Consider the following 26,644-nt stretch of genomic DNA (forward strand, 5'->3'; position numbering starts at 1 on the left):
CAGGCACTTCGAAATAGGTTGATTCTCACTCTTGAGCAAGAATTAAACCAGGTGCCTACTCATTCAAATCGAGCAGTTGAGTTTTAAATTGCCATTCTGGAAAAAGTTAATACAAAGCCGAGGCTCTAAACAATCAAATTAGAGCCCACCTCAAAAATTTCACTCGAGGAACTTGTTTTGATGCCCAAACTGATCAACATCTAGATGCATGGACATGAGAAAAAATGGATTTCAAGTTTTGAAAATAGTGCATCTTGTAATGTATTTTTGTACTGTCAATTTTCAAAATTTTCAAGTTTTCATAGATTTATTAGATCTACACTATTTTTTAGGCTTTAAATTTTTTAATTAAAGGTGTGAATATATTTTAAAATTATCACAAAGATTTCTAATATTGAAATCACATTTATTGACAATATTTGAAGGTATGCTTTACTTTGCTTGTTTAGAGCCTCGGCTCTATACAAACTGCATCCTAAAAATAAGGGTACCATGGAAGACCAACGATTGACAAAACCAAATTGACAATTTTCAAAATTACCCCCAAAAACAAAGGTACAAGGAGGGAGCAACTTATAAATTTTTCCCATTTTTCACCTCTCCATTTTTTATTAAATTTTCTCCCCAAAACATGAATGAAATAAAATGGGAAGGGAAAATATTAGGGTGTAGTTTGTATAAAGCCTAGACTCTAAACAATCAAATTAGAGCCTACTTTCAAATAGTATCAAGAAATATGGTTTCGATACAAGAAATCTTTGTGATAGCTTTAAAATATATTTTTATATTTATTTATAAAGTTTAAAGCTTTTGATATTTATTTATAAAGTTTAAAGCTTCAAAACTAGTGTAGATCAACATATTTATGAAAACTTGAAAATCTTAAAAATTGACAATCAAAATATGTGTTGTTACAAAATACACTATTTTCAAAACTTAAAATCCAATTTTTTCTCATGTCCATGCATCTTGATGTCGAATGATCAACTTGAAGATATTTAGATGTCAAAACAACCTCTTCTAATAAAACTTTTGAAGTAGATTCAAATTTAATTGAGTAGAGCCTCAGCACTATATAAACTTTTTCTAAAATATTAAGATAGGAATCTGAATGATGGGACTTGAGCCGTCATGCAGATGTTAGAAGATAATTTACGCACGTTTGAGAGCCTCGGATTCTAAATTTGGGTTGGGCGCCTCATTTCAATTAATCGCCCTACCCAACCCTCTTTGATTCTCTTCCCATTCCAAGTATCACATTTTTTTTTGTCTTTTTCATTGAGTTAAATCATTTTCATTGGTTGTAAATGAGTCAAGCATGGAATAATTGAAAAAATAGAAAATAATATCTGAAAAAAATAAATCATGAGAACTAGGTTACCGAGATCGTCATGTTTCCTAACTGAACCTATTAGGGAATCGAACAAATATGAAGGAACCAACCCAATTCTTGGTTCTGACCATGAACTAGGTCAGTTCCCAATGATTTGGGATCTGAATCAGATGATTGTAGTGAAATCGGTGTTTTTTTAAAACACTCATCAAAACTATATGAAGTTATTAGCCTCTTTTTCCTTTGAGAAAAGGTTTATATAAAGTTGCGAACTTCTCATACTGGGTAAGGTGCACTTCAAAAATCCTATAGAAGGCAGAGGTCTGAAGTTGGAAAACCTCCAATTGATCATCTTGATCTCCAGATATGTGGATATAAAATAAAAATAAAAAATTTTAAGTCCTAGAAATAGTATAATCTACGACAAGTTATGTGGACCATCTATTCAAGATCTTCAACTGTTTATAAGATCTGCTCGATCTGTACAGTTTTTTCAATTTGAAAATTTGTAATTAAGGTTGAACATAGATTATCAAGCTATCGTAAGATTTCCTAAACCAGAACTATATATAGCAAAATTTAGAGGCTTGCTTTACTTGTACGATATATGGTGGGTACCTTATACAAACCCCACCTTTTTTTTTTTACTATTATTATCCCATCTTATCATTTATTGGAGTTACACCTAAGTTTTCTCATCCTTTTTTCTCTTGTTACTGATCCATCTCAATATCATCATCTTAGCTACGCTCAGAGTGTTGTTTCTTGACTACCCAACATTATGTCTATAAAACAAAGGTGATCTCACAACTATCCTATAAAATGTTTCCTTTCGCTCCATAGGTAAGTGGTGATCCCCTTCGGCTCCCGTGCGAAGTGCAATTTGATCAATTTCAAAAACCATTTTCATATGTTATCTGATGGGATGATTGGAAATTTATTTAAATAATGATGGGTAACTGGAAAATTGATCAAAAGGTACTGTTAAAATGTGAAAGAGAACAAATCTTCGGTGTAATTCTGTAAATTATCCATTTAGAAAAGATGAATGTGAACACAATTCAAATGAAGGTTAAAGCTAGTACAGCAAACAAGCGTGTCACTACTTATAAAAGGACCAAAGGTATTGTTCGAATGAGAGGTACTAATGAGATGGAGATTTTAGGAGGTAGATTAAGGGGTGGTTGCCTCTAAAGATGCACACACAAACTAAAGGCACTTAGAAGGTATTATAAGACAAAATAATCTTCCGGATTAATCTTTTTTCTTTTTTTATTTCAACGGGCAGTACATTTCCTCCCAAGATGCATGTTTTGGAGAGAGATGTTTAAAGAGGTTCAAATTTAAGCCACCAATCTGAAAATTAAATAAATTTGAGAGACGCATAGCAGGAGGACGTTCTTAGCTGCTTCAAATTAGTCTCAAACGACTGAATTCAACTTGGCACAATTCCTGCAGCAAATTCATCCAAATTAGAACAAAATCTGATAAAAGCTGATGTGGTGCCAGAGAGAGAGAGTGTGTGTGCGTTATGGGAAGAACCTTAATTTTGAAAACAGGTGTGGTTTGTATAAGGTTGAGCCCCCTAAACCATCACCTCTAAATAATGTCGAAAAATGATTTTTCAGTAGCAAAATTTGTTGTGACGGCCTGAAAATTTATTTTCATCTCTAATAATACTATTTAAAGTTTTAAAAATAGTGTAGATTGAGTGGATCTCTAAACACTTGAAAATATTGAAAATAGACAGTCTAACTAATACCTTACAAAATGCACTATTTTTAGATTTAAAATCTTTTTTCTTTTATATTTATACATTTTGAGATGATCGACATCGAAACATCTTCTAGTGAATTTTTGAGGTGCACCTTAATTTGATTGCTTATAAACACTTAAAAGTATTGAAAATAGATAGTCCAGCTAATACCTTACAAGATGCACTATGTTTTAGACTTGAAATTTTTTTATATATATTTACACATTTCAAGTTCGAAATGATTGATTTGAGGAGTTTTCAACATCGAAACACCATCTTCTAGTGAATTTTCGAGATGCACCTTAATTTGATTGTTTAAGACCTCAACCTTGAATAAATTTTTTCCTTTCTAACAAAGAGAATATTTTAAGAAAAAAAGAACAAATGACGCATATATAAAGGAAAACACTAAAATCCAAGATAGAATCCTCCCGCTGAACTGTCCAAAATAAAGTAACACATAATGAACAAAATGAAAAGAAAACATAATTTAACATAAATAATATTTTAAAGGAAGTACTCAAATACGTCTATAATTGTCTATAATTGTGAGAAACAATGTTAGAGTACGCCATTTTAGCTTGTTTTTACTATCAAAAAGCATATTATAAGACAATTTACCTTTGGTATAAAGCCGCGATCAACTATGTCTATAAGATGTAAAAGCAAACAGCCAGGGGTGTCGCATTGAAGGAGGTCAAAGTCTGAATGAATGTTTCTTAGTGACATACCAAGCTTCAGATTTCACATCTATTGGTTAGACTTAGGAGTAATTATGACCTTGTACAAAAACAAATGGTCTCATTATTTGGTCCCTTCTATTTTCCACATTGCATGTTTTTGCTACTAAACAAATAAATGCACAGTGGGACTTGACTTTATTGCCTTAGACCCCTTCCTCTATCATACTTCACTGTCTCTTTTTCTTAAGAAAAAGTATATTTCCACAATTGACAGACAAATATCTCTTTTCGATCTAAAAGAATGAGTATATGTGTACTAGACTCTAAAGATTAGTTTTACACATCAAAGTATCGAACGATATTACCACAAGTTCTGTTCGGCAATTCCATCCCGAGCAAGCGAATCAGCTTTCCTCATTGGACCCATGCAATTAGGTCTGCATATCCTTTTTGAGTGTCTGAACTCTGAACTTCTTCAAATACATTGAGGTATCAAGGGCATGTCAACTTACCACTCACCCAGCTGATACATTGTTAGATTTCACTGAATACAATTTTGAATGTGTCTCTAAGCCCACATATACTTCACTGTCAGACTATAAATCGAGTTCTTACATCCCTCACCATTGGATCGGTAGGCAGAGTGAATCCCACCATCCAACATAGTTAGAAAAACCAATGGCTCCTCACATTGGACAGTGGAGACCAGCCCACCAATCCTTTTTTCGGGTGCTATCCCACCTGATCAGCACTCTAGTACTACTGCTACTGCTAGTAGAAATGACATCAACATCATAAAAAACAAACCATGTCTACGAAGAAGACACTTATAATAAAACATGATAGTAGTAAGAAAAAGAAGATGCATAATTAGAGCAACTTCTTCTGTCTTTCTTTCCATTTTGAATAACAGAACAAACAGATTCCTAACTCCCAAAAATTACAAACATTTCCTCACACTTTCAAAATCTCAGCGAGCTGTGAGCGAAACCGAAACAGTAGCGTTAGACGGGGCAGAAGAGGAGGAAGATGAAGTGTCACCTCGAACTCGGGTTGCTGAATCGATGAAGGTGGGTTTTGCAGGCTTTGGGCCTGATGGGCCTTTGCTAAGCAAAAGCACCACCACCTCAGACATAGTGGGCCTTGAAGCAACCAATGACTGGGTACATGTGAGGGCAATCTCAATCACTCTTTTTATGTCTTCGGGGTTGTATTCACTTGGGTCAAGGCTATCATCCACAAGCTCCATTAACATATTGCTCTCATAGAGCTTCCAAGCCTGTTTAGGGAGAAGGCTCGTTGTGTCAGAAGTAAAGCAAGGAAATATGTTATAGTCTTGTTTTTGGTGTTTCTGGGTAGGAAGGGATTGGTCCTCTGCAGTCATGCAACAGATTTGGGATGCATCGCGCACTGATTAAATGCGTTTGTTTTAAAAGGAAAGGGGAGAGAGAGAGAGAGAGAGAGAGAGAGGGAGAGAGACCCTTTATGTTTGAGAAAAGCATTCTCACAATACAGCCTCAAAACTCAAAAAGCAAGAAAATAATGATATACGTATCATGCAGAGAGTGTGACTGGGCACACAACAGAGAGAGAGAGAGAGAGAGAGAGAGAGAGAGAGGATGTTGGATTTTTCTGTAAGGGAACAAACCAGTCCCTCCCTTGGGTAAAACTACACAAATAATATATACGCATGAAAGCGCAAGCCTCACACAAAGCAAAACCTACTGCATGACTCAAAACCCAAACAGCTTCCCATCTTCAACAAAGACACCCCGCCTATACTAATCATAAACAAGCAAACAGCCTTATATGAAAACTAAATCTCTAATTTCAACACCCCCCATGATTTGGATATGCTTGCCATGCATCAGATGCAAGGATAGATGTCCCATATCAAGAGAAACCAACATGCACAACAAAGCCAATTGCAGCATCCACTCAAACCACCTAAAAGCTAAACCATGTGACTAGATGCAATTCCCAGGACATGGAGCGATGGAATTGATTTGGCATGCAAAGAAAAAATACGGTAAACACAAATAGGATATAATTACCCATTCCAAGAGGTACTGAGTGATGGGCTCAAGCTTTATATCATTACTCTTCCGGCCGCTAATGATCTCCAAGACCACCACACCAAAGCTGTATGTGTCAACCTTCTCTGATAGCTGCCCATGGATGGCATATTCAGGAGCAGTATATCCCCTGATAAAATGAAAAGCATACAATTACTAATATAAAAATACAAATTCTTTTCCATTGTAACAAATGGATAGGATTATAACATGGAATACAACAACCGTGAAATCCAACGTAAGGATATTAAATGCTCCAATGGGGCTGATATTAGCACAATAAACACCCATGCTTGTATCATACCCATGCTTTTACGATACATTTTTGCATTTTCCACCAGCAGCTAATATGAATTGTAACTGCCCTTAAATGATTTGCCATGCAAGGCAGGGTTATTTTACATCTGAACATTTTGAAAGTTGTTAACAATGATTACGATATAATGTTAGCAATTCTGGGTGTGTGTGTAATATCGATTACGCCGACTCTGTGTGTGTGCAATAGGATCATTGATTATGCTTACAGTGTTCCTGCAAATCTAGTAGTGAGATGACTGTGGTCCTCTGGAAGAAGCCTTGCAAGCCCGAAATCAGCTAGTTTAGGCTGGAAATCATCGTCAAGGAGTATGTTACTGGACTTTATATCCCGGTGTATGATACGCACATGGAACTCGTCATGAAGGTATGCCAAACCTCTTGCCATGCCCACAATAATGTCAAAACGCATCTTCCAGTTTAGCTTTCCATGTTCCTCGCCTGTGTGAAAGAACCCCATCAATATAGGGTAGTAAAAGTGCTAAATTTAGTATACAAGATCATGTAGCTACTCTTGCAACTATCATAAACTACAATTCAAACGACTGGTTTGTACTCCTCCCTCCCAAACACACACACACACACACAAGCATGCAGGTGCACGCACACGCACACACATTGATGGATACTCAAGAAGGATCAGGAAAATCAAATGACATACAGAGAGACATACACACACTTTCCTACTCATATGAGCATTTCGGGATGGAGAAGACAAGAATACCAAATAAGTATTTATCAAGGCTCCCATTGGCCATGTATTCGTAGACCAGTAGGAAATTGGGGCCTTTTCCACAACATCCAAGCAGTCTAATGAGGTTACGGTGATGAACATTGCTAATAAGCTTCACTTCCCCCTCAAAATTTGCCTTGGCTCTACTCGATTGCCCAATAGTCAGCTTCTTCACAGCTACTGTTTTCCCATTTTTTAAAATTCCCTATGATATGCCAAAAGATCTGAAGTTAAATAGGATGTAATTAGGCCAAAAAATAAGAACCAAAATAGATTAAAAAAAATAGTACTCAACTTAATAAGAATCAAATGGAGTTGAAGGCCAAAATGCTAAATAAAGGAGAAAGGATAAAGCAGTGACCAAAGTATTGGATTGATGCATCCATTTGTGTTGCTAAAACTGATACCCATTGCTAGCAATTGAATTGACACACATCGAGCACAACAAATTAGCTGAACATCTAAGATGTTAATTCTAATTAACTGGACATCTACAAGAATAAGAGTGATACATATTGAAATTAAACAGCTTCCACTAACGACCAACAGAAGGGGTTAAAAAAAAAGATGATCATTCTTTTAGGGGAGAATCAAGCAAAGAAAAAATAATTTAGATTGTTTTTATGAAACCAGAGGACAACGGACATTGTTAAACAAATAAACAATACTCTGAATACTCTGTCTTGACTAAGAAATTTCAGTTGGAAATTAAGGGAAGGTATTGGAGATAAAACCGGACTGATAACTTTTCTTCAGAAGGATCAAGTCACTTGAAGTAATTCACAATTGCTTTCTACTAAATAATAAAAGTCATAGTTAATCAAAAGAAGCATAATGCATCTGATGCAAATCCATATGAATGATTTACTAGACAGGAAAGGGAATAAGTAATTTTTTTTCTTTTGCGAACTAATTTCAACATAATAAAACACAATCAAATTCTTCCAATTACTATAATCCTATGTGGCTTGAGGAAGCTGCGGTACCTTTACGAGCAAAATGTTTTTGCATAATTTAGGCTAAAAGACAGTTCAGTATTTCTGCTGAAATAGCCATGTGCACATGTCATTTGACCACATTCCAAAATGAATTATGCAAATTTCAATCCAAATTCTATCAAAAAATTGGGCTGATATGTAGCAGGTAAACACAATATAACTGCTGCTATTTTTATACACATCTACAGAAACGGCTTTAGGGTTTTTACAATAACAGGGAATTGCTTACTGATAACTCCCTTAATATATATGTGTAGTAACATCAAACCAACACTAAATATTAGTCACAAACCATACTTTAAGCTGACCGCAAAGACTGTCCATTATAATTGTAAAAAATAATGCAGAATAATTCGCTTGCCTGGATGTCACATTACCTTATAAACATCTCCAAATCCACCTTCTCCAAGCTTATTTACTTCACTGAAATTACTAGTAGCAGATTTGAGATCCTTATAATGGAAACTCACAGGCCCACGAAGCTCAGTGGCACCAAGTATGTCCCCTACAATAATAGTATAATTCTCAATATCAGATGCATTTGGAAACAGAGGGACCAGCCTATCATATTCTGGAAATGAGAATAGTTCAGGAAGAAAGTGCATCTTGATCAATTTCAAAATTAAGAGACTTGTGGGGAGACTAACGAGCTCTACTTGAATGAAACTAAGCTTGTGGGGAAGCTAAAAGCCACCACTTTCGTGATATCATCATCCGAGACTAATATCATTGTCCATTATAAATTCAAAAGAAACTACACAATGTCTTAAAGAGTGATGGAGATGATAACATGTGAATTAGAATCCTTTTATTATGTGCTACAAAATGTTGGGTAATTTACAGACGAATTAGGTAAAGGGTATTAGTGTTATAGTAAAGAGTTCATCACTTTCTTAGTTTCCAAGCGTTCTGAAGATTGGAATTCTTTATTTTATTAGATGCTTGGAGTTCTACAACAATGAGATGTTGTATGTGGACTAAAAATACCAGGACGAATTTGAATTTTATCAATAAAGAAAAGTCTTTCTGTTTCTTCTTCTTGTTCTTCTCCTCTCTCTTCCTGGATTGAATCAAAGAGACTAACGTGTATATGTCCTTCGTAATTTTTGAAGACTCCCCCTCCAATGTGTATATGGCCCAGGACCTGTTGGATTTGCAATAAACACCATCCAAAACTAAAATTCAAAGCAATCCTTGATTAACGTAGCCAAAAGAGAAAAGATGAACATTGCTTGTCCACATGAATAGCCACATTAGCTGCATGCAACTTACTAACACCAAAAAGACCCACAAACTGCAATTTAATAAAGATCAGTGAAACAATGCATTGCAATGGCCACTTACGTTTCTTAGTGTCCCTACTCCTCCGCCGCAATCGATGCAGACCATACACTAATAATACAAGCAAAATCAGCCCAGCTACTGCACCCACGACAACTCCGATTATCCATTTCTTGCTTGAACTTCCTGCAACAGGTTCGTTCGCTTTTCTTTAAACGTTCTAAACTACAGATGCAAACATGGATCAGGCAGAGGTTGATCCTGAATCCAAGCATGCTCTTTAAATTCCAATTAAAGGAACACAATTGAATTTCAAAAAAGAAATATCAAAACCATTTTGACTCAAAAATTGAGAGCTGTCACTGTGTCCAAAGGAAAACATTGAAAAGTGAAATTCATAATTCGGAGTAAGTTCGTCGAAACTAACTAGAAACTACCAAGATGGTGATAAAAAGAAAACCATGAACTAGCAAGAATACTTAAATTCCAGAAAAAATACTAGAATATGAGATCTTCTGTAATTTAGTCAGGATATTGGCTCAGATTTTCAACCAAAACCTTTGGAGTCTGGCAGAAAAATCACTCAAAGAGAAGGCTGAAAAAGGATAGATCTGAAATAACAAATATTTAAAGAAACTAGGCATGATAGACAACACTAAAGGCACCCCACGTCTCATTTTGTGCCCCACGTCTCATTTTGTGCGCGTTTATGTGTGTGTTGATAGACAGAGATATATACTTCCCCCTTCATCCAGTCAGATCAAGTGAGCCATTTGAGAGTATTTTATTTTTAATTTTTTTATATATGTTATGTGAATATGAAATTTAGTTCGGTTAACACATCAATGAGATGCACTTCAAAAAAATATTAAAAAGAATTTTTCTATTAAATATAATAGGCAAAATACTTTTTGAAACTTATAGGCATATTTTGATTTTAAATTTTTGGGAATATTTTTTATAGGTACGAGTTAAAGAGAGGAGAGAGGAGCGGACGCCCAAAATTTGGTGTCAAACTAGTTTGTAGAGAAAAATTAAAAATAAAATAGTGTATAGATGTAACATTATGATTGAAGACATCTCAACCATTCATTCAAAATAGACAGTTGGATAGGGTGAAGTATATAGGTTTTATGTTGCAGGGAACGCCGAATCCCCATCTCCCCAAAAACACAAACATCAAAACTAAAGAGGTACAAAATCCCCATCTCTCCAAAAAATAAAAAGAAAAGGTTTATGTCGGGCCAATGCTCTAAACAATCAAATTAGAATGCACCTCAAAAATTTTACTAGAAGAGATTGTTTTGATACCTATATATCCTCAAATTGATCATCTCGACATCAAGATGCATGGACATGAGAAACAAAAGGATTTCAAGTTTTAGAAATAGTGCATCTTGTAATGCATTTTTGAACTGTCAATTCTCAAGATTTTTAAATTTTCATAGATCTACTCGATCTATACTAATTTTTATGCTTTAAATTTGAGAAATTATCAGAAATATACCTTAATTTTTGCTTAATTAGAAAAAAAAACCCTCAACTTTCATAAACCTCATCCACACTCTTTTCCTCAATTTTGAATTTTTTTTATCAAAATAGCATTTACGATAGTCGTATTACCATAATGACTACCGCATTAAAAATAAGTATCATAATGATCAGACTAAGCATTACGGCACTTTAAGTACCGTATTAACAATGCTAAGCATTACGGCACTTTAATGACCGTGGCAAATGAGGAAAAAAGGGACCCATTGAGCATTACAATCTTTAAAGTACCGTAATGTTTAGCCTGATTATTATGGTACTTAAAATAGCGTAATGCTTAATCTGGACAGTTCGGTACTTAAAGTACCGTAATGACTAATGAAATACACATTACGGTAATATGACTACCATGAAGGTTATTTTGGTCCAAAAAATGTTGAGGAAAAAAAAATTAAAAAATGTGAAGGAGGATTATGAAAGTTGAGGGTTTTTTTTCCAATTAGATGAAAATTAATGTATATTTATGATAATTATTTTTGTAATTAGAGATAAAAATATATTTTAAGGCTATCACAAAGATTTCCAGTATCAAAACCATATTTCTCAACACTATTTGAAGGTGGGCTCTACTTTGATTGTTTGGAGCCTCGGCTCTATTCAAACCCCACCCAAAACAAAAACAATAAAAACTAAGCAAAAGTAAAACACCCCATTTCCCATGTTTCTGTTTAAAAAAAAAAAAACCCACTTCTCACCTTTGCTCAAAAATGGCGTCAAATCAGTGGCCTGGCTCTCATTGAAGAAGGCATTAGCCGAGTATCTCATAAAACAACCAGCATCAACCGCTCTCCCATCTGTATCAGGAAGGCAACCGTCGATATTGGTATAAGCCACGCTTAAGCAACTTTCGCACGAGCCTTGGGCCACAGTTTGGGCACACTGAGCCACGCCATAAGCTACCAGACCATCGGAGCCATTGCGAACCACGGCCCCAAAATAGCCTGGGATTTTGGACGCTGCGGTGCTGAGGTCTCTGAGGAGGTCATTGGCGAGGGTGGTGAAGGTGGCTTGTTGGAGCGAGGTCTTGTTACCGCATATGGGCACGTTGCCTGGCAAGGTGGCCTGGTCGAAGAAAGTGCTGCTCTCGTACCTGATGGAGAGAAGGAAAGGCGTGACTTTCATGCAGTAGGGGTGGACAACAGGTTGGATCGACCAAGTCGGACGGGTTGGCCCGACTTAGGTCCGACTATGGGTCCCATTTCTAGACCTGATGGCTTGGTTTGGGGTCTAGAAATAGGGATCTTACAAGGTTGGGTGGGTCTAGATTGACTCGACCTAAATATTTGAGATGTATTATTTATTTTACTATAATAATACTGCATTATATCATAAATTCTACTATTATTTATTTTTATGTTTTTATACACTTGGACATAAAAATTTTCATATAATGGTACTATTATATAATGGAAAAGTTAACCCAAGAGCGTCCTGGACTCTCTTCTTCGATGCGGTTTGTATAGAGCCAAGGCTCAAAGCAATCAAATTAGAGCCTATTTTCAAATAGTGTCGAAAAATATGGTTTTTATACTGAAAATTTTTGTAATACTTTAAAATATATTTTCATGTCTAATTATAAATTTTAAAGTTTCAAAAATGGTATCGAGTAGACTTATGAAAACTTGAAAATTGACGGTTCAAAAATGCCTTACAAGATGGATTATTTCCAAAATTTAAAATCTATTTGTTTCTCATATCCATGCATCTTGATGTCAAGGTGATCAATTTGATGATATTTGAGCATCAAAACAACATCTTCTAGTAAAAATTTTGAGGTTGCCTCTAATTTGATTGTTTAGATCCTAGGCTCTATATAACTTACCCCTTCTTTAAAAGGCACCAACTAAAACTATATGTCAATGGTGTAAAACAAATCCGCTAAAAAAGCTCATTTAAATCATGATCATCTTGATCTAGATCATGAATCCCTAAAATTTTGGATAAAAAATCCACGTCTAAAGTGGACTTTTGAGGGAGGACTCACGAGACATGAGTTGGGTGACTTATAGTACTATATAGGGTAGCAGTCTCATGCAACGGTTGTATCATGGTATAATGCAATAACTTTAAAAAACAATGTTAAAGCTATTTATTTGATCCAAATTTTTAAAATATACACTCTTTTCATTCTAATGAACAATCATAAAAAATAAAAAATTGAAAACACAACCTATAAAGTAATTTTTTAGCCCAATTAACATCGGTCGTCCATTTTGATAAGATGCTTAGATCTAGGCCTTAGAAAGACTTTCTTCGTTTCCAAATTTTTCTAGATGATTTTATTATTATTAGATGAACAATGTTAAGAAAGATAAAAAAAAAATTGAGTTTGTAAAGGCTAAGATCTTGAAATTCACCAAATAAATGGTCTAGATTCGTCGTTGGAGGGAGGCTCATTTTGACCATATCTAGGGTTCAAATTGAACTTTTTTTTACTGGGAGCCAAGGGGGGGGGGGGGGAGGGGTTGATTATTGAGATGAAGAGAATGCGTGTGTAAAATTTTGGGTTGTACAAAAACCACAAACATGGTTTGCTAGAAATATGGTTGCATTATACCTTGATACAACCGTTGCATTAGATCATTACCCATGGTTTTTTAGAAGTATAGTTGCATTATACTATGATACAACCGTTGCATTAGATCACTATCCAATATATATAAATAGGCATAAATGAGAGAAAGAGAGAGTGTGTGTGTTATAAAAAATAACCATTGCTTGACCCATTCAGGTTATGTCTGGGGTCTTGGTCCATTTGACCTTGACCTGATTAGGTCTGGGTGTGGGTCCAGCTTAGATCATATCATGTTTGGTTGGGTTTGTGTTGAGGCCAACCCGACCCAAATATATTCATATAAATTATATATAAATAATACTATTATAAAATCTATATAATAATTTTGACATATTCTTTGTTTATTGACTAGGATCCAAACCACCCATTGGGTCGGATCCGGGGTCTGACTTAGACCTAGTTGTGTTAGATCTACGTCGGGGTCAAGCTGACCCTAACTCGACCCATTCTCACCCCTATATGTACCTAGCAACTGGCCCAGCCAACTTAGGCCTAGTTCAACATGTTATGCCCTACCTAGGCCCGAATCGGCCTAAAGAGGCCGCACCAGTTGTGATTGTGGCCCAAGCCGGGGCCTCATGCTATGGTGGCCCCCCTAATCCTGCTGGTCACCACATTTTGTAGCTCGGGCTATAAATACTTTTATATAACACATCAACCTTGAACAATCAAGGCACAAATTTATGCCAATAATAAACTGTAGTTTTGGTGTTAGAAAATCTATTTCTACAATAAATTATGAAAACTAAAGCTCAAAAAATAGTGTAAATTGAGCAAAATGTACAGACACTTCAAAATCTTAAAAATGGATGGTGTAAATAATATCTTTATTTTTACTTATAAAGTTTAAAGCTTTAAAAACAGTGTAGATCAACATATCTATAAAAACTTTAAAATCTTGAAAATTGACGGTCTAAAAATGCATTATAAAATATATTATTTCCAAAATTTAAAATCCATTTTTTCTTCTCATGTCCATGCATCTTGATGTCGAGATGATTCATTTGAGGATATTTGAGCATCAAAAGAACCATTTCTAATGAAATTTTTTGGGTAGGCTCTAATTTAATTGTTTAGAGCTTCAACTCTATATAAATTTTTTCTTAATGTGATCACTTTGTAGCAAAGATAAATAGCCTCATCATGTACTATCCCCAAAAATATACCCTTCCAAAGGAGCGGAATGATGCCGACGAAGTCTGCAGTTGCACCTTCACAAAACATGGCCGCCCTGCGGACCTTTTCCTTTTATTTTATTGTGGTGTCGCCTACGCCCACCTTTTTAAAGTGTTTCCCGCGGACGGCTATTAATGTAGGCGCCAACAAAGAGTGGACCAACTTTTAAAGTTATTTGAGTTTTCTGAAGCTTGGTTGGTTTCTATCGATATGGATTGGTATGGTCAGCAATGGAAAATTAGTTAAAAAATAATGAAAAGGAACCGGGGGATTGGAAGGTCTTAAAACTTTAAAGCTTTTTTAAATTTGTCTCAAGTTTGGCCAATATAAATAGTTTGTTAAAATTATTTATAAATTGTGAATCTACACTGCGTTAGGATTTCTCTTTTTTATTTCCTTGTTCAATATGCCAGGCTTTAAAACTTTGGAAGAACATGTACCCTCTACTTCCAAAAAAAAAAAAAGAGGCAAAAAGCCACAGGCACCCATGGCCATAAGATATAAAATCAGACGATGGGGCGTACCCTTGATTATGCTTTAATTTTGATTTTTCAAATATTAGACAAAGAAATAACATGCCCAAGATTAAGGTGTTTGTGATATTTGTGTACAAAAGCCACTAATCTCATTCTCTACCGTCCAAAGTTTTAAACCACTTTCGAACTCTGTTTCACTCTCGATCAGGGTTCGAGCAGGACGAACCCACTAAATTACTTTTGAAAAAAGGATTCATGAGACAATTGCAGCACTACTTTCGAATGTTTCGGAAGAACGCAATAAAAGAAGAAAAAAACTGCAGAAACTCTTTTAAGTTCAAACTTTTCACACCAAAAACCATCAATTCACATGCACATACCTGAGGAAACACCCATCATAGATGACCCTAGCTCCATTGGCAGATGAGCAGTTCCTTATCTGAGCCTCTGCCACTGAGAAGCAAGCCAAGCAATCACTCGTTGAGAGATAATCCCTGCACTGGGCCATTGCGTAAGCAGGGTCCGAGCCCTTCACCTGCTCCGCCGTCGCGAAACTCTTTGTCCTCAGCTGGTTCCTTATCTCTGTGAAAGAAGCATTCAAATTCTCAAAGAACACAGCTGAATTTGTGACATTATATTGGCTGCAACCTTTGTTCAATAGGTTGGTTTCAGGATCAGCCATTACAGGATCATTGGAGAGAAACCCAATTGAGAGGAGAGTGAATAATAGAGTATCTAGCCCTGTTGATTTAGTCTTCATCTTGAAGTTGCAGAGTTGTTCTCAGAGTAAATGGTAACAATTTGGAAACAGCTGAGATTCAAGGATTTAGGGCTTTAGTTTTGCAGACTCTGTTATGGACTTGGGGATTAGGATGATTAGAGAGACATGAAGGTAAAGAGCTTAGAAACCACTGTAGGTTCATGGAGTAAGGGTTTTGGCATCTGTTTCCTATTTCAGTATATGTTTCATTGAGCTAGATCTGAGAGAGAACTTGGAAAAAACTAGTAAGAGAGAGAAACAAAGGAGATTGAACTGAATCAGAAGCAGAGTGAATAAATTAATGGAGCTCCAGCTAACCAAGCTAAATCAATAGAGGACTGTAGGAATTAGATCAAAATAATGGGAGAAAAGTAGAAGAATTTGGTGACTCTGAGCTAAATTAGAAGTAACAGTGGAGATTTTTAGATAACACCCGAAGATTTGCAGAAATCGAAGACTTAGCCCTGGATATGTTCAGGAAAAGGTTGAAATTGATGGAAACTAGAACTACATCTACAGAGAAGCAGATTAAATATTGTAAAAAATGGTAGAAATGATGATTCAAAAGATAACTTAGCCCCTATGCAAACAAAACATGTAATGAATCACATTAAAAGCTCAAATTAAAGATGATAAAATAAACAAAAACAGATATAAATATAGAATTTGATCTCGAGAATCAATACTCACTAAGAATTTGCAGAAAGCTCTTACAAGAGAGGAAAAACAGTCGAGTACATAGTACATATGTAGCACTGTGTAACAAATCCCATAAATGCAAATGGCATTAAATAAAAAAGGTTCCTATCATCCAACCACCTACTTTGAGGAGCCAACATTAAATAGGACCTGAAGATTTACTGCACAGAAGCCCTAAATTACAGTAAATACATGGACAAAACAGCTTAAATCACAACAAAAAAAAGGAATTAAGAGCTTAAGAAATGGAAATTAAAAAAAACAGGTCTATGAAAGCCACTTCGACTGCTTTTGATTCTGTAAATTACAGTATCGATACAAGGAAATGTAAATTACATTATCAATAGAAGGAAAGGCAGATTTAAATCAAAGAGAAGAACCACAAATCTAGTAAGTCATTAGAATGATAAAGCTATGAAGGGAAAGAGCCCAAGGAGCTTTGAAAAGTTTTGAGGTTTCGTCGAAAACACAAAAACTTTATTTTTCGCAGCAGGTACTGGAAGATACAAAAGCAGCTAAGCAAAACCAGAGGAGAATCTTAAAGAAGTATACATAACAACAAACTGGATTCAAATTGTTAAGATAAAGGAGAAAATTAAGGTTTTGAAACAAATCTGATGGAAAAACCTATAAATTAGAGGGGTCTTACGGAGTATGGAGGCTGTAGGAGGAGGAAAGGAGAACCACCTGATTGATGTTTCTGTCAGTTACGTAGTAATATGATTTCACTGTTGAAAACTTGGGAAAAATAATTTGCCATTATCATATGGCGCAGTACCTTAGGATTTAAGTTTTAGCTTTAAATATGTTGGTTATAAATGACAGAAATTGCCCCAAAGATTTTGAGAAATATCATAGCTTAGGGCGGCCAGTGTGCTTATGAAGTAGCACCTGGAGGATTATTAGCTAGTGTGTATCATTTTACGATAATACAATATAGTGTGGATCAACCACAAGAGGTATGTATAAAGAGTATTAGCTCAAAGGAGAAATCCTAGAATCCCATTTGGATCTAAAGAAGTTCTAATTTTCGAGAAAAAGAATATTATGATATGTTGGGAATCTATTATGATAACCATCCATACTTGAAATGTATCTTGATGCCTGAAAGTTGGATTCGTTGGCCCCTATGCAAGGATCATATTGTCCCTAATTTCAATGAGATACATGATATAAGTTGGATTGGTTGGCCCCTATGCAAGGATCATATTGTCCCTAATTTCTAAGAGATAGAGGATGTTCATTGAATGATAAGAAACTAATCTCCGCTTCTATGGCCCAAATATTCAAAAAAAAAAATTCAAGATTTTGCGATGTTGAATCGTTGCATTGGGAATTCAGGATTATAGGATTGGAACAACGTTGTGATGCATTGTAGTTTAGAGATGGTAAATTACATCCCAGCTTGTTTGAAAATTGCCGATCTGAATTGGCGACTCCTGTATCCGGTCTTTTAAACATTGTGATGCATTATAGGCTAGAAACAGCATCCTGCAACCCGACTTTTTTCGTGTTGACAAGAGACAGTTGACGTGAATCTTTAGATTCACACACACGTGTCATTTGTGCCTGATAAAAATAATCTGAAAATTGAATGAAGATCATCCAATTCATGGATGGCCATATTTGTGTCTTTAGAAACTCAAAATCTGTTTTTTCTTTTTTCCAAATACTCATCCAGTGATTTCAAAGCACATTAAAAACTATAAATTGAAAAAACACTTCTAAGTAGGTCTTTTACACAAGAAATAACTTTACATCATACTCCAAACTGAGCACATTATACTTTCTCTATAGTTCGTATGTAAAACTTTCCAGGGTGCGGTCTATGCAAGGCATCAACCTTAAACAGACAAAGTAAGGAACCTCTAAATCTTACCAGAAGGATGCACTTCTAGTACCGTAAACTCCTACAGTGATCTAAAAAATTATTTCTACCCCAAATTGTAGATCTAAAATGATGCAAATCAATCATATTTATAAATGTTTGAAAATCTTGAACATGGATAGTCCAAATAATTTGTTATAATATATATTATTTTAAAACTAAAATTAATTTTCCTCGTATCTATGCATCTTTCCAACGTGAAAAGCCTGTCCAAAGGTTTGTGAAGTAGGCCTTAATTTCTAATTTTATAGTACAAACCTAATACCAACTCTTTTCTTTTAATTCCATTTCCTGGCAATATCTTAAACTAATTCCTTCTATTAATCCAAGTTCTTGGCAGTATACCCCATGTATTCTTTTTAGTGCGATGACTATGACAAGTTTTACATGAATTAATTTAAGGTACATCGTGTAATTAATTTAAGGTATGTGGGGGTATTTTTGGGGTTTGAGACCAATAATTACATATAAATTAATTTATTTAGTGGAGGTTGCTTGATGTTAAGGCCATTAACCTCAACTAACATCGTAAAGAGCCAGGGCTCTCTAGATGATAGAGACCCTCCTGATGATGTTTAATTGACTAATTCGTTATTTATGTCCTTAGATTTTTACAGTGAATAGTGTTGATGTGATTAGTGGCCATAACTAATTCAAATGTAAATTTGGTCCAAAACAATGGAACCTAGTATAAGAAAAACAGAGCACTAGAAAAACCTTGGGTGCAAAGACTTGATTGGTTCCGAAACATTTTCGAGTGAAAAATACTTGATAGGTTCTAACTCGGCAAAACATCCGAGATAAAAAAAAGGTGTAAATATGTGTATTTGTGCGTATTGATAATACATGTCAAGGTAGACTACCTAATTATATAGGAAAGGGTTTGGGTGTGGTGGTAGCACCCCCATGTCTAGTTACCACGTTGTGGTTTTCAATCGTGCTGCCATTACCCATTGATACTTTTGAAAAAGCTAACTCCCTAATCTATCGCGGAAAAATGGGTAGAGGCCTATCTTCCCTACTGAATTATTCAAAAAAACAAAAACTAATTGTATTAGGTGTGGTTTCTATAAGATTGCAACTTTAAACAATCCAAGTAAAACCCACCTCCAAAATTTATCATAACATGTGTAAAACATTTTTAGGATCATCTGAAAATCTATTTTCGTATCTAATTATAGAAATTTAAAATTCTAAAAATAGTTAAATCAAATAGATCTATAAACATATGAAAATCTTGAAAATGGATGGTCTAGATAATATATTGCAAGATGCACTATTTTTAGGACTCAATTTTATTTTTTTTATATTCATACATCTCGATGTCGAGATGATCGATTATATGGTTTTTCAACATTAAAACAACCATTTCTGATGGATTTTGAGGTGCATCTTTAATTCTACGTTGCAACCTTATATAAACTTTTCCCAATTATATTAGCTTCGGTAGAAAGCAAAGAGTTTCAGTTTACAGTGAAAGTTTTAATAAACCAAATTTCAGTTTACAGTGTAAGTTTTAATAAACCAATATTAATTATTTGTTGCTGCTCAAAATGATATACAAAAGAAGATAAAATGGGGGCAGATCAGCTTTCTTCTTTCTTACCCAAATCGATGAATCTCGTCCTAAGCCAAAGCCTAAGGGAGGTATATCTAATTGTAAATTGACAAAAAAATGAGGAAGAAAAATAAAATTCAAAATCAATTTTACAAACTTTTTTGACAAGTTTCATAATCAATGGTGGTGATCACCCAACACACCAAGCCAATGGTGGATATGGTACCGGGCCCAATCGTTAAAGTAGAGCATGAACTTATAGAACCACTAACCTAAATAACAAGATGCAAGGCATACAGATACATTCGTAGCTGTAGAGGTAAAGCGCACCTTCAAATTTTATCATGGTATATAATTTTGATGTAAAATGTTCTTAGGATTATCTTAAAATCTATTTTTATATCTAATTATAAAATTTTAAATTTCAAATATCTATAAATATATGAAAATCTTAATAGTGGACGGTATAGATAATATGTTGTAAAATGCATTATTTCTGAGATTTAAAAACTTTTTATTTTTCATGGTCATACATCTCGATGTCGAGATGATCAATCAAAGGGTTTTTCAACATTAAAACTACATTTTTCGATAGATTTTTTAGGTGCATTCGTAGTTCTACATTATAAGTATGCATCCTTATATAAACTTTTCCCATCTTTCAAAGGATTGATGTATTCATTGCGTGTTGCTTTGTCCTTCTTTTCTTAAATATAAAGTTGACAACGCTTTCCTTCAATATTTTGTTATTCTTTAATACTAAATCCGGTTTACACAAAACCTTTGTGCTGAGAACCACACAAAATTATCCAAAACTCAATTCATAATTGAAAAAATATCACAAAAGGCCAAGCAAACAAGACAAAGCATGTGACGGTCAAAATCAAATACCAAAAGACAGCTTTGTATAACATAACTACCATGAGCCCCACATGATGTTCTTATTTAAAAGCATCGTTTAATCAATACATTTTTTTTTCTCTTTTCCCTTTATTTTAAACTGTAGCAGTAACCCCGGTTTTAGAAAGCTCAATGCTGATGGGTGGCTTGGGCCTGCTATCCGGGTCAGGCAGGCTTGGGCCTATGGGTGGCAACGGGGCGAGCTGCCCCCTACCCTGACACAGCCGCAGCCTGGTCTTAACTAGGTCAAAAGGCCCTAGCCCTATTAGTGCCTGGCCAAATAAAATTGAAAGACAAAAAACATAAAAAACAAATAACCAAAGGCCTTAGCCGGGCTGGCTAGGCCCTACTATCGGGCCGTGGTTGCCTGGCCTTGGTACAGCCCTTGGGCCACATTTCATGCCTCATGCCATAGTTTCTAGGGCAGGTTTGGCAGGCTGGGCCGGGTGGCCGGGACACCTAGACCACTGCAACCCTTACTTGGGGCTGGATCAGACTGCATGAAAAGGCCCATGGGCGGGGATGGGCTCAACTTGGTAAGCTATTATCATGTAGGGCCCCAGCCCGCATAGTCATGACCCAAATTTTATTTTTAAGAAACATAACACATGTATTTGATCTTTTTCCATATTTATGTAGTGCATGACCCGACCTGATTTTTTAGTCCTCGCTGAATTTCGGCCTCGATATCATGTATTTTGGCATGGGACGCAACTAAATTTTCGAGCCCAGGGCTACCCAACATTGTTTTAGGTCAGGACTAGTCTACCTCTGATGGTACTTCACTCTTCTCTCTCACACACATTTTAGAAAGGGTGTGGTTTATATAAGGTTGCATCTTATTTGTAGAAATAAAATTCTGATACCTTAAGCCGTTCATTTTATTTGAACGGTGTTAGATTTCATATATATTTTAAGGTAGTATCAATAAAGGAAAATGGTTTTATAAGACTGCTGCCCAATCAAAATAAGTAAAGCTTCATTGCATAACTTCTCAAAAATTACAATTCTAAGTGTTAAAAAACCTTTAAATCGATCATCTCAGCTTGAACATTATGGTAGTGCAAAACAATTATGATTTTAAATTTTCAAGATAGTGTATATTGCAACAAATCTTCTAGACCATCTATTTTGCTCTAAAAATAATTGTTTATAGATCCGCAAGATCTATTTCATTTTTTGAGTTTCAAATTTCATTATCGGTGTTGAAAATTAATTTTAGAGCCATTATGAAGATTTTCGATGCCGATATTGCTTTTCGGATGAGGATTTGAGGTGAGACTTTATTTTGTTTTCATAAAGCCTAGGCCCTATAGAAACCTCATCCATCAATAAATGACAAATCTTTTCTAACTTACACTGTCTAAATAAAATGGATGGGGTAGATTGATGCAAATTTATTTCTACAAATAAGGTTGCAAGGTTTTTTCCTACCTCCCTGATACAACCTCTCTCTTACGGAAAGTATAAAATAAGATTGTTTACCTTGCACAATGAGTTTAACTAGTTTGAGATTAGGTACTCAACTTGTTTTAAAAAAAAAAAACTAGTTTGAGATTAGGCAGCTAGAGGTATGCCGTTAAAAAGGCTCGGATTAAAAAAAAAAAATCTCAAACTTCGCATAGACCTCATAAATCTTATTAGAATTAGGCTGCAAAAAATTGGAAAAAACCCATATTTAATCTGGGTGTTGGGTGTACTAACTTTTTTTTCATGAGTTTACAGTGACAAAATATGATGACTTTCTCGTACCAAATGAAAGTTCCCATATTTAATCTGGGTGTTTGGTGCATTAAATTTTTTTCATGACAATCACGCAAAATATGAAGACCGTCTCGTAACAAATGAAAGTTGGACCGTATGATCGGTATATATAAATTATTGTTATTTTTTATTTTTTTTATTCTTTTACCGAAAAGACCATTTACAATGTCCAATTAAAAATAAATAAATAACTCTTGAAACAAAGAAATAAAAAAAACACGGTTCTCACTTCTACCATTTTTTAAATCAAAACCTTAACTCATTGCTTTATAGAGCTCAATCTAAAACCAACTACTTGACGCCTCAATACCTTTGGCAGCCTCCCTTAACCTTATCTAAAACCAACTACTGAACACCTCAGTACCTTTTGGCAAACTCTCTTAGTCTTTTTTTTTTTAGAAAGAGATATTGAAGCTCCTTAAAAAAACTTGAGAGAGATCTTAAAGCCTTAGGTGGCAAGCCCCACTTATAGAGAGATATGTGAGAGAGATAAAAGAGATGAGAGAGAATGAGTGTTGAGATTTTATGAGGTGCAAGAGCTTTTTTATATAAATTTTTTATGCGCTTTGATTCGTATGGTCAAATCTTGACCGTCAATAAACTAGAGATTTAACTCATCCCTCTCTTAAATCCACTATCAAGATTCAAAGAGATCATCGGTAAACTAAAGATTTGAGTCATCATCTCTTAGATCCAGTATTAAGATTCAAAGAGATGAACTCTCCTCTCCTTTATCTCTATCACATAACTCTCTAGAGGTGGGGCTTGCCACTTAGGGCTTCAAGATCTCTCCTAAGTTTTTCTTCGAAGGAGGTTTCAAGATCTCTCCCAAGTTTTCTAAAGCGTCACAGGCTTCAAGATAGTTTCCAAGTTTTTCTAAGGGGTCACAGGTTTCAAAATCTCTTCCAACGTTTTCTAAGGGGTCATAACTAAAGGGCACAACCCAACCAAAATCTCTCTCAACACCCAAGTAATCTCTCTCGCACAACCCAACAAAAATCTCTCTCAATACCTAGGTGGCAGGTAGCAAGCCCAAGTTAAGGTTAGCTTGTCAGTTTGATTTTGATTTTTTTACTTTTGGATAGTAAAGGGGAAGATCCCATTACTAATAAATCTCTTTTTGATACATCTCTCATTTTTCCGTTCGTAGGTTAGCTTGTCAGTTTGATTTTGATTTTTTTACTTTTGGATAGTAAAGGGGAAGATCCCATTACTAATAAATCTCTTTTTGATACATCTCTCATTTTTCCGTTCGTTATAGATTGAGATCTAGAGCTTAAAAGATCAAACCAAAGGGGTTTGAAGAAGACTAAGGGAGGCCATTAAGGATATTGAGACTTTAAATACGTGGTTTTAAATTAAGATCTATAAAAAAATGAGTTAAAATTTTTTATTTAAAAAATTATATTGAATAGTGATAACGATGTTTTATATTTATGGGTCCGGTTTATATAGAGCCGCGTCTCTAAATGTTGATCTTGAGCTGCAGCAACTTTCACCGTTCATTAACTCGGATTGCACGCCACCTAAAAAGAAAACCGGGGTGGGTCACGCCTTGTAAAAGCTGACAAAAAAAAATACAACCTGTCGCACTTCTCTCTCTCCCTTCCCTCAATCTTCTCTCTCCACCCTCTCCCTCCCAACCTTCTTCCCTCGATTTTCTCTCTCTACCCTCTCCCAACCTTCTTCCTCAATCTTCTCTCTCTACCCTCTCCCAACCTTCTTCCCTCAATCTTCTTTCTCTATACCCACTCTCAACCTTCTCTATTTTCTCATGCTATCCTTAAAGCTCCTCCCTCAATCGTCTCTCTTTCAGCTTTCTCTCTCTAAATTTCTGGGTTTTTACCTCTTCCTCTATTCTTCATAGGAGAGAGCCAGCTTCTGAAGAGGTGCATAAACGGAAGATGGGCAGTGAAAGCTCGCCCTAACTGGTTTCCTTTTCTCTGTAATTCTCTTTCTTTTCTTTTTACCTTTTACTCTATATTCTTTGGTAGGTGTTTTTATGTATCCAGGTTACTTATAATGGGATTTATGGTAGGTCAACTTTTTTCATGATTATGGAAATTGGATGAAATGAGAGTTTGATGATTATTGAGTTTGTTGTTCTTGTATTGGCGTTTATGATTTATAATTATTTATTGGGATTTTATGAAGTGTTGTTCTTGTGACTATTCATTGGGGATGGATGAATTAGGGTTTTTATTTTCTTTTCTTAATTTTATGTTAATTTTTAATTACTTGGTGTAGCTGATTCAAATTGAGTTAATTGTTTGTCGGATAGGATTTTTTTGTGTTGGGTTTCATAGAATTGATGTGCTACATGAGTGCATTCATGAATTTGAGGTGATATCTTCCTCTGTTGTCTTTCCTATTTTGTTGCACACCAATTAATTTGAACTTTTAGTCCTTGTGAGATAGGATCCTTTTATGGTGGGTCATATGAATTGTTCTTATTTATAAGTGGTTGAATGAATTGGAGTGGGGTGAATATGTTGATGCCATGATTAATGACTATTTATTTTGTGGGTTAGTTGATTTGAGTTGTTAGTGTCCCCTTTATTCTCTTGTTTTTCTATTATTGTTGCAGCTGAATCAATTTGAGTTTTGCTCTCAGAGGTTGGGCCTTCTTATATTAGGCTACAATTTTATTGTAATTGTGGTAGCTGAATCAATATGAGTTTTACGGCGATACAATTTTCCTGTAACTATTGTAGCTGAATCAATGCTAGTTTTACTATGATTGGTACCATTAAAATTTATTCTTCTTTGGATCAGAAATGCTTGAATTCCCTAAAAAGTATGTGGGCCGTCGTATGGTTTTCAAATGTCAGAATACTCGATGCTTTGTTTATATTTCATTTAGCAAGAAAAGGAGAGTGATGTGTTGTTGGGCTGGTGTTTTTCTTTCAATTTCAAAATTTCCATGGTTTCTTCATATAATTGGGTGCTCTTCCTCTTTCTCAAGTTTCTTCTATGTTTTGGTACAAGATGGTGGATTGCATAGTCCTCCCCGTCTTTCTATTATGCTGAATTGGAAGCACTTTAATGAAGCAGTTCACCACTTGATCGCTCATTGAAGATGTTGTGGCATACAACAGCAGACGATGATGCTTTATCGGGGATAAGTGGGCTTCAAATTGCTGGTGATGCATTCCCAGGATGGAAGATTCAAGCATGTGGATTCTCCATAGAGCCTGATTGTATTTTGGTGTAAAACATATGAAATATTTGTGTCTTTATTTTCTATATTTATTATTGCTAGTGTAGACTGGTTGATCGAGTTCTAAGTGGATTTTTTTCCTTGTTATTGCTAATTCAAATGGTTTTTCGTCTATGTTCCCTATACCGTAGGCGATGTGTGGATTGATATTGGATGGCTCTCTCACTTTCTCTCCATGTTCTTGGTATCCGAGTCAAATATATGATACAACCAATGGTAAACGGATCGGTGACCCAGATCGGGCTTCCAAAAAATCGATCCGGATAGGCGATTCGGATCGGGAATCGGGTGAATCGGTCAGAATAAAGTTTAAAAAAAATCCAAAAAAATTATTAAAATTCATTATAAATATTGTTTTTTAAGAATTCAATAAGAAAGAATTTTCATGTTTTTGAATGAATATGCGAATATTGATATGTTATTTCCCTGCATGAACCGCCATTCAGCATTTTATTTATATCACACAAAAGGATAAACATATAATTATCATGGAATAAGTATATCAACATACATGGACTACAATAAAGCATAAAATTAGTAACATATGATCTAAAAATAAAATGATAGACGACGTTATTGCTCTTCTTGGTCACGCTGGTGCCATTGATTGAATTCGTTTAACAATTCATTGATTCGATCAAAAAACGAATCATCGATATTAGCAGGCGTCTGACTATTCTTAAATCCTTGAGTGTTAGTGTTTTGTTGTGTTCTCAATCTAAAATCCCTGAAGATTGTCCATCCTTCATGCTCACCTGCACTGTCATCATCATCCCTACACTGTTGCTGTTGGGACTCGATATGTGAATAATATGGCTGGGATAAGGTGGCCTCAGAATTATCATCTCTCATTTTCTCTTTGAATAATATGGATTAAAAAAAATAATAATAACAAAATTTTCA

At 35.2% G+C, this 26,644-nt stretch overlaps 1 protein-coding gene and 1 long non-coding RNA gene across 15 annotated transcripts; one reads left to right on the top strand and one right to left on the bottom strand.

The window, feature by feature from the left end:
- Positions 1-4,583: 4,583 nt before the first annotated feature.
- Positions 4,584-17,144, bottom strand: LOC18437670 (cysteine-rich receptor-like protein kinase 2). Of its 14 annotated transcripts, none has more exons than XR_016041007.1 (10): positions 16,403-16,529; positions 15,333-15,534; positions 11,421-11,815; positions 9,238-9,360; positions 8,978-9,037; positions 8,271-8,398; positions 6,836-7,100; positions 6,372-6,603; positions 5,827-5,977; positions 4,584-5,051 (listed from the first exon to the last, which is right to left on the bottom strand). XR_016041007.1 is itself a non-coding variant. In XM_088847111.1 (10 exons), exons 2-10 carry the CDS (start codon positions 15,458-15,460, stop codon positions 4,743-4,745), a joined length of 1,740 nt encoding a protein of 579 aa, XP_088703237.1. In that variant the 5' UTR covers positions 15,461-15,534; positions 17,099-17,144; the 3' UTR covers positions 4,584-4,742. The 14 variants fall into 14 exon arrangements, 8 of the variants coding, with proteins under 8 accessions (XP_088703237.1, XP_020525096.1, XP_020525095.1 ...); XM_088847111.1 differs by lacking the exon at positions 16,403-16,529 and adding an exon at positions 17,099-17,144 and having other exon boundaries at positions 6,887-7,100; XM_020669437.2 differs by lacking the exon at positions 16,403-16,529 and adding an exon at positions 17,061-17,144 and having other exon boundaries at positions 6,887-7,100.
- A 6,838-nt stretch (positions 17,145-23,982) lies between these two features.
- On the top strand, positions 23,983-25,853 carry LOC105420922 (uncharacterized). Its single transcript, XR_966786.3, has 2 exons — positions 23,983-24,466; positions 25,510-25,853. It is a non-coding gene; the product is annotated as an uncharacterized LOC105420922 (long non-coding RNA).
- Positions 25,854-26,644: the final 791 nt, after the last annotated feature.

The sequence above is a fragment of the Amborella trichopoda genome, chromosome 9, assembly GCF_054954075.1.
Source record: "Amborella trichopoda isolate Santa Cruz 75 chromosome 9, AtrichopodaSantaCruz75HAP2 v2.0, whole genome shotgun sequence".
NCBI lineage: Eukaryota > Viridiplantae > Streptophyta > Magnoliopsida > Amborellales > Amborellaceae > Amborella > Amborella trichopoda.

Bases quoted from the DNA above. Each gene is read 5' to 3' on its own strand.
- LOC18437670 (XM_020669435.2), bottom strand. From the start codon at position 15,712: ATGAAGACTAAATCAACAGGGCTAGATACTCTATTATTCACTCTCCTC. The intron at 9,361-11,420 runs GTGAGAAGTGGG...AACCTGTTGCAG, and splicing joins GACGCCATTTTTGAGCAAAG to GAAGTTCAAGCAAGAAATGG. The intron at 9,038-9,237 runs GTAAGTGGCCAT...CAAATCCAACAG, and splicing joins GAGTAGGGACACTAAGAAAC to GTCCTGGGCCATATACACAT.